This window comes from Sphaeroforma arctica, assembly GCF_001186125.1.
Source record: "Sphaeroforma arctica JP610 unplaced genomic scaffold supercont1.210, whole genome shotgun sequence".
In the NCBI taxonomy this organism is placed as follows: Eukaryota; class Ichthyosporea; order Ichthyophonida; genus Sphaeroforma; species Sphaeroforma arctica.
This window is the reverse complement of record NW_014040348.1, coordinates 33,557-42,465: the sequence shown is the minus strand read 5'-3', so window position 1 is coordinate 42,465 and position 8,909 is coordinate 33,557. Positions and strand designations below refer to the sequence as shown.

Sequence of the window (8,909 nt, the reverse complement as noted above, 5' to 3'; positions counted from 1 at the left end):
CAATGGATTTTTCTATTTGAGAGTACACATGTTCGTATATATATATGTGTGTGTGTGTGTGTGTGTGTGTGTGTGTGTGCATGTATTCATATATAGAATTTTATGTTTATATATATATATAAATATATGCGTGTGTGTGTGTGTGTGTGTGCATGTATTCATATATAGAATTTTATGTTTATATATATATGTAAAAATACATGCGTGTGTGTGTGTGGGAGAGAAAGAGTAAATATGTGTGCGGGTATACATATATAGTTGTATTTATACACAAGTATATATACAAATACGTATAAACACAAACATATTTATTTATAAACAAGTATATTTCTATTTCTATTTATATATATATTATATATATATATATATATATATATATATATATATATATATATATATATATGTATATATATATATATATGTCTGTGTGTATGTGTGTATGTGTGTCTGTCTGTCTGTATGTGTGTCTGTCTGTGTCTATGTCTGTGTCTACGTGTGTCTGTCTGTGTCTATGTGTGTCTGTCTGTGTCTGTCTGTGTCTATGTCTGTGTTTATGTGTGTCTGTCTGTGTCTATGTGTGTCTGTCTGTGTCTATGTGTTTCTGTCTGTATCTGTCTGTGTCTATGTCTGTGTCTATGTGTGTCTGTCTGTGTCTGAGATATTTCTGAGTATACAAATACGTTTGTTTTTGCGTGCATCTCCAGCTTGTGCATTCGTTGCCAAAGTTAGGTTTGATTACTCTGTGGTAGGCCACTCACACACGAATTTTAACGTGCTTTATAACATCACCTTGTCCCACCAGATAGCAGGTAAAGAAAAGAGAGTGGCCATGAGTGGGCAACTGGATTTTCGCGTTTCTCGTAGACGGGGCGGAGCACCAGGCAAAGAATTGAAAGAACGTAGCATCGTCGTTTCTGACGATAACATCAGAATTTCAAAGGTACTCTATTGTCCCCGCACGTCTATGCTCTCAGCTCAACTATATATATCGAATGTATTGTATGAGCCGAATTCATATCCGACAAATATTGGCACGTGAATGTGGTGTAATGCCAACTAACGAATCTTGATAGTTACCGAGAAAAAAACAGCATGTACTGGGAGAATACTGTAGATTGCCAGCTACTTTTTTATATTTGCTATATCTTTGGCATGTACTGCAGGTGTCTACCAAAACTACCCCAGTCGACCGGCATGATGGCCGAGAAGAGTCGGACAGACACGATGGAGATCGGTAAGTCTACATCTCGTCAGCCTCGCAACTTTGGTTGTATATAACAATATATCTTCATGTGCCACTCTCATGCCTTAGTTACACCGCGGCGCATTTGTATAATAGTATTTCAAATCTATACGTATTCCAATATCTCCTATCATGTTGGGTTATCTTCCGTGATTATGCCGGAGTGTGTCTGAGTTTCTTCTCTGAAAGCCACTGCCTGCTTCTTGTATCCGCGTAAACCAGGCTATATTAAAGACTGGATAGTCACAGCTCTCACTTTAATAGATTCGAGAACTAATGGTTGGCCCAATGCCACTGGGTGCCAATGTATTACTTCGGGATCCGTGTTCGTTAAAAAAGTCACAATTGGGCATCCGTATTTAATTTTTGTCGTCGATATTTGACGTTTCGAATCCCTCTCGCTTGTGTGTATACTTAAGGGCTCTAGCGCTCATTGGAGCGGACAATACCGTTTGAACGCTTTAAAGTACATTTATATGAATATACAAGGCATTACACCGCTGTAGATACTTACGATGAAACGCTTGACTCATCATTGTCCGCGATGTGTACTTATACTTTTAGGAGTATAAGAGAGACAACCAGCTCATCGTCCCAGGAGAATCACGAAACGTATGAACGCCGCAGTGTACAAAGTAAAACATCAGTAGAGCGTAGTGAAGACTCCGTAGAGTACGCTAGAACATACGTTGAATGCATCAGTACATCCATAGAACCTTGCAGAGAGTCTGCGAATCCCAGCAGAAGCTCTGCAGGGCGCAGCAGAACGTCCGTGGAATGCAGTGTTGTATCTGTTAGCAGGCAATCGAGTAGGGGAGACGATAGACGTGCGCGTCTTGATGCGACGTCGTATACGGTCGTGCGCGAAGATGACTGTGAGAGGACTTCGCCCCAAAGGTACTGCACCCCTATGCAAGATAGAGAATCATATCACCCTCGTGAGACCAACAAGTCTCCAACAGTACACAAGGATACATACGAACACGGCACAATCGAAAGGACTGAGAGCGTTCAACGCAGAAGGGCTACGTACCGCTCGCACGAACGAGATCATTTAGCGGAGAGACAGGCAGATACTCGCCATGACTGTAGCGCGAGGGTACGAGAGTCGTCCACGTGTAACGCCTCGGGAACTCCAGTAGCTAAGCCGGATCGAGAGTTGAGTCATCGCTACAGTGGTCATACACCGAGAGATACCGCGAAGACGTCGCGCAATGCGGATGCGAACAGCGGCTCGCGGGGCCAGGAAAGAGAGTGTACTTCAATTGACAGTTATTGTGTCTCAGCTGACAAACGGCGCGTGTCTGCTGACAGAGAGCGTGTATCTGGTGAACGAGACATGCCCACACCACGCACCCGGGCAATGACACGTAGCCGGCAAACGGATTTCCACTCATCCGAACGAGCATTCGAACGAGCATCTGTGGCAAAATACACCGAACGAGATCTGCGGAAAAGCTCGGGTACAGGATCCATGCCCACATCGAGGCACAGGGAAAATAAGGGTGAGTGCATTTGTGGTCAGTTTTGTGTTTGGTAAAGTTGGTGGATCTCATCAGATGTTATGGATGCCCCCGTTTACCGATTCAGTGGAAGCTTGCATATCTGGTCTCTGGGTAGGTTGGGTTGTGTATACTCCCCATGCTTCTGGGTCTTGAAGTGCTAAGGTTCTTCCCAATCATTTCTGTGATCCATCTGATGCTACCTGTGAATGCAATAGTTCAAAGTCAAGTGATGTTCGTATGTACGGTCAACTGAGTTACAGTTACGGCTGGTGTTTCGGTACATTAGATATCAAGTGATGTTTGTATGTACGGTCAACTGAGTTACAGTTACGGCTGGTGTTTCGGTAAATTAAATTTATCATACCCATACAATATTACGAGAAAAGAAAGCCATTTACTACATCTCTAGCGCGTGAAAGAATACTCTACTTTTTGCGACTGTATTTGCTTGTAGAGTGTGCAATATTGATCACTCGCTCCAGGTTGAGTGCGGCAGAATGTTCTTTGTGTGAAAGGTGTTTCGCTGTACACTACCAGCCCATCTAGAGGTTAGCTTGGTCTAGTAGTAGCCTACCGAAAATACAGCATTAGCCAATTGCTTGTGTCTGCGCTGGTATTGACGGTTGCAATCCGTATGCAACATGCATACAAATCGCCTGGTTTTGCTCATAGTGCACGGTTGTTGCATTACAGAGCATAGCTATGTGCACTTGGATGCACCTACACCCTGTCGGCGTGGAGAATTGAGTGGCGCGGCAGGCAAGAGCCGAACGTCCATCGACAAGAGAACGCCCGAGTCATCCACTTTATCGCACAATACCTTATTGAGATACTTCGTAGATGAAGACGCAAATACACAGGACGGTGTCGGCGTGGGTACCCGAGCGGATAAGAAGACGCCTTCCCCAGCAGTCAAGGACGGGTATGTGTGCCCTTGCAAACATGTGTGTGTTTTTCTCAACTAAGGATCTCAGCGTATGGCATCAAGTGAAAGCAACACTGTGAGGTGATGGAGGTGTCAATCTAGTCGTGTATTTGTTCGTTTCGATGAACATAATAGTCATCTCAGCAACTCTTGTTGGAGTGCATAATGTTCCAGTGAGCTACCTCTGCACGTAGCTAGTGCGAGATTCCGTTCACTTATTGTACCCGGTGCGACCGCCTGTGGGTTTATATGTGCAGCTCTCAAACATTTTTGTGGACTCGAGGATTACAACGCACAACCGTTTCGTTTCGTAGAAAAATCAGAAATACCCAGGAAGTAAGCTAGCTTATTATTTGCACTCCTTGAATTACCTTTTTGTTGCCACTCACACTAAAAACGTTGCTTGAAACAGTTCTAAACACGACAGACCTAAAAAAGTCGACAACAAGAAACCGGCTCAGAGAAGAAAGAAAAAGGAGGCAGTTGTCGATCCCAATCAGAGCAGTCTTCTAGATTACGGATACCGACGAAGCCGCCGCAAGACTCAGAGTGAGGTTAAGCAAAAAAATTGGCTGCTATTAGAAAAGCGAATACTTGAACAGGACGAGTCGCATCTAGAGGTGTGTAAATTACAATCCTTGCAGTTTATGCCATTTGTGTGTGCATCGTATACCTTTATGCACTCGATATTTCGTTTCGCTACCTTTCAATATGCAGCTCGACAAACTCTCGTCTTGTATTGGATGCTGTCTTGTGTCTCGCTTCTGAAAGTATTTCGACCTCGACATGTATTCACCGTTCGTATCAAGCTGCAAACCTAAGTGCTTTGTTAGGTGCGGTAATAAAACCGCTACATATCTACAGTTTAAAAGGTACGTGCATACAAACATAAAGTGTAAAGCTTCGGTGAATGTAAAGTTTAATAACTATGACTCCCGTTCAATGCAGATATACGAGGATGAGGTCATGGGTAAAGGCTTGCGCTGTAAGATCAATCTCATCCGAGGTGATTTCGTCTGTGAGTATTCCGGAGATTTGATTGATCCTGTGGAAGCAGACAGGTACAATTACTTGAGTGGGGGGTGATATGTGTGCGTGTGTGGCATATAAACAGTGCCAGTGTGATATGACGTGTTCCGTAACTCGCATTTGTATGTATTTGGCACCCCCGAGCATCAACATGGGCATTGAAACCGGCATGCATCGACGATCCTCCTGTTGTGACGGTGTGTTTCTATGATTGGCGCGATGAAGTTTAGTTAGAAGTCTGTTACCCCGATGCATGAGGCTGTGTGCAGACATCTCCTTAGAAGCCTTTTCCGTTATCATACTCGTATATATATAATATTTATTTCTTTATTTATTCTTTCTTTCTTTATTTATTTACCAATTTATGATATCTAGTGTGGAGACTTTAATAAAAGTTATATGTGTATGCAAAGCGTATACTGTCCATCTTGTGGCTTTCAAATAGATGTTCTACGTGCCACTTCACACGTGAAGATCTTTCCGTATACCTGGTTTCGTTTTGCATATTACTTTTTACTTATCCAGTTTATGCGGTTTTATTAGCATACCATTTTCGAACTCGAGTTTGTGCTGTCGACTGCTCTTATGTTTGTTTCTGAGCTTAAACGTAGAACTTGTCGGATCGTGAAAGATATACCCAAAGCAGTCCGGTATAACTGTCTAATAACTTTCGGATACGTATACTTCCAATATAGGCGCCCATGCATCTGCTGAGCAGCCTTAGTCGGTGTATTGCTCAAGAAAAAGGTTGTCTGTAAGTTCACTTGAGATATTACATAGCGTGTCTTGATCAATATTGTGCAATATATTCTACACTATTGCCTTCGAATATTGTAAAAAACAAGTTATCAGTCGTGTCTGTGATGGCATGCAGTTCGTCAAACCCACACCTTGACTCGCCCCATGCAGGCGTGACAAAAACTACTCAAGATTCCCGGAGAAATACGGGTCATATATGTACCATTTCAAAATGCCCGATAGCAGCCGATATTGGTATGTCCTTCATTGCAAAGTGGTCTATAGCTATTCAACTGTGCGTGTGTTGTACAATAAGCGATGCTCACAAGCTTATCGTGTATTTGAAACTAGCGAGCTGCTCCAGATGTCCAGAAATTCGCGCCATTGCAATGAGCTGATCTGTTCTCTGAACTCTGATACTACTTCACAGTGTTGATGCTACAGTTGCGGGCAGGAAGGGACGTCTCATTAACCATAACAAGAAACTAGCAAATGTTCACACGAAAGCTTTCCTGGTATGTATTTTACACTAGTAGTCGTATCAAGGTTCAACACCTGTTCATCAGTATCCATGGTCTGCTTTGTGTATCAATTCACCAACTTCTGGAACCTTGTATTGGCACTTTCTCTTGTAGCTCGTTACATGATATATTTTTTTAGTCGAATAGCGTGTGAGAATGAACACACCAATCGCCTGTACCGTTTGTTCTCATCCACAATCCCTGTAATATTACTAAGGGCTACTTTTATTTAGCAGTATTCCAATCGGCAGTAGATGCAATGTTATTACAAGCGAGTAAACTCTGTCAAAAACACAACTACAATAAAACAACTTTTGTTTTATAAATCTAGGTCGTTGATACTCCGCGATTATGCTTTTTTGCATCGCGCGATATCTCTGCTGGTGAAGAGCTTCAGTACGACTATGGAGATCGCAGGAAGGAAGTAATACGGGCCATGCCCTGGTTGGCTCAGTAATGTACGATCGCCTTTCACGACCTACGGGCACAGCCCTGTATATAAAAAATCTCACCACCTATGCATCTACCCCTCTGTGTTGGTAGCTATGCTTCTAAATGCTCCTACCTATGGGATACATACGTAGCCACAATCGTCACCTCTAGATTTAATATCTCTCGAGCCAATGACAATAGTGATTATACCGCATCTGGAAGATGGGCTGTCTAATATTTTGTTGATAAATTACACTAACTAACTAGTATCTCAATATCAAATTTAATCCAAAAATGTACCACTATATTTCAGTGTAATAAGTGCAAACACTTTCGCGCCTGTCCCGGGGAGATGTCCGCATAGCGTATCGTAGCGGAGATACTTCTACTCTTATTTTCACTCCTTCGGAGTAAGCTAAGGTAGTCTGTGCCGAATGCTACAAATAATGTATTAGGTTAGTAGTTCGAGGATAGCCCGCTTTACGGTTTAGCCATGTTAAATAAAATGGCTATCAGGTGGTCAATTGTGATATAAATATACAATACTGACGACTAATTATGGGTTCTAGATATTCTCTAGTAGTGGCTTCGCCTGTGACCATCAACGTTAAGGATAACCGGTCTAAATCACACAGCCAGGCGATTATAGGGTCTTTATACTGCAGGGGAACAAGGGTGCCTCGGGTAGTCGAAGCATATGATACATTTATTTCCACTGCTATTTCGTATTTACATAGGTGACACCCTCGGATTTTCACTAAGTAGGAAATACAAGTATATACTACATATTTTAAAAATAGATAGGACGGAAGACTGAACGTGGACGTACACCTGAATATCGTATTATACGTGTGTTAAAATTGGGTTAGAAGTCAGATAGGGTGAGGTGATGATACGCCTAGTCGGTGACACAGTTGCTATACTTACTCTCGAAGAGGGAGGATAGGTAGTAACCCCTCTCTGAAGAAAAAGTTCTATGGAGGCCACATTAGACAATCTACATGGGTACGAGGTACATCATTTGGCGCTAATAATTCTCTATAGGTGAACTATTGTTTTATATCCTCCTTACAGCAAACCTAAGATGACACTCACCATAAGTTGACCGACCACACCTGGATATAGTTCTTCTCTGGGCACTAGAATTGGATGACAAAAAAATAGATGCTAGCAGGGCACCTCGTATCACGAGATAGTGTAAATAATATATGGGGCATGTTTTGAATATGGAGATATCCTACGTGAAAAGTAGTGATAACTTTGGGAAGTATTGTTTTTTTTTTCCCTCTGAATGTACAAGTAGATGGGGGTAAATTTCTCGCCGATATGATCTCTTGACTGAAGAAAATGCGCTTATCATGGTGTGTCCCCATCGTAGGGTAAAACATGATGGGTGATATATGGGTACATCTCGCCTACATGAGCCCTGTTTAAACTACTGTGCTACTACTGGGACTGTCGTAGAGAGTGACCGTTTAGAAAATATGATTATTGATATAGTGCTGAAACGACAAAAAAAAACATTCAATGGAAACGGGCATAGAATATATTTTTGTTCTTTAGGTGTTCTGCTCCGTACACGGTCACTATTTACTGATACATATGGTGTTGAAGATGTCGAAGATGTTGATCTGCCATCGTTTTTATCAGTCATTGCACGACATGTATCAGTAGAATCGGCCCTACTCCATCCCTGGCTTATTGAAGCCAACTTTCCATAGACCTACATCGAACATTCTAATGCAGCAATCAGACACACATCTCAAAGCTTCGAAAAGTAGACAAATAATAACAATAAATTGCTGATACATTATCGAGTTACAAAATAAAATAAATTCTGGTCCGGACACAGTTACAAAAATTATGGGTTCACATTTCATACGCAATAACTGAGCCCATTTTTTAACCCACTTCCTTAAATCGGCCCTACACCACCCACTGACTCGTTGGAGTCAAGCACCAACATACACACATCCCAAAGCTTCGAAAGAAAGTAAAGAATAAAAACTTGCCGACACATTAACAAACTCGTAGGACTTAATAGCACGATAATGGGAAAATGCGGTTCGAGTGTAGAAACCAAACACGGCGTATTGGCTGCTCATATATAAATTAGGGATATGCTCTGTTGGCTCAGAACTGGATGCTCTAGTGGAGGTTTAGAACAATGTCGTTCACAGAGTTTAGCGCAGTACCTAGTTGAGAGTGATTTGATTACCACTGTGTTTCGCTGCAGGAGGATATAATAAAAGTGAATAGCACGATTCTATTGGTGTTAAAAATCTATTTGGCGAAAATGATTTCACCAACCACCAAGTAAGACGCGATAGTCGAAGCGTCTGAAAAAAATCACGATGCGGTCAATTCGGTTTTTAACCTCAAAAATGATACACAAATAGATCTTTATAATCACTAGTAAAGCATACATTTTTCTTTCTTCAAAGAAACGCTACCTTGCCATAGTATAGTATTGTACACCTTCTGCTATCATTTTTGCTCTTCTGTATGCCCGTAAG

The 8,909-nt window shown here is 41.9% G+C and overlaps 1 protein-coding gene across 1 annotated transcript; it reads left to right on the top strand.

Moving 5' to 3' along the window:
* Positions 1 to 1,197: 1,197 nt before the first annotated feature.
* SARC_03923 (hypothetical protein) lies at positions 1,198 to 6,418 on the top strand (the record flags this gene model as incomplete). The annotated part of the gene is made up of 7 exons (XM_014302268.1): positions 1,198 to 1,234; positions 1,999 to 2,748; positions 3,442 to 3,670; positions 4,086 to 4,293; positions 4,622 to 4,734; positions 5,871 to 5,955; positions 6,293 to 6,418. The coding sequence occupies 7 exons, from the start codon at positions 1,198 to 1,200 to the stop codon at positions 6,416 to 6,418; spliced, it is 1,548 nt and encodes a 515-aa protein (XP_014157743.1).
* Between the last annotated feature and the right edge of the window lie 2,491 nt (positions 6,419 to 8,909).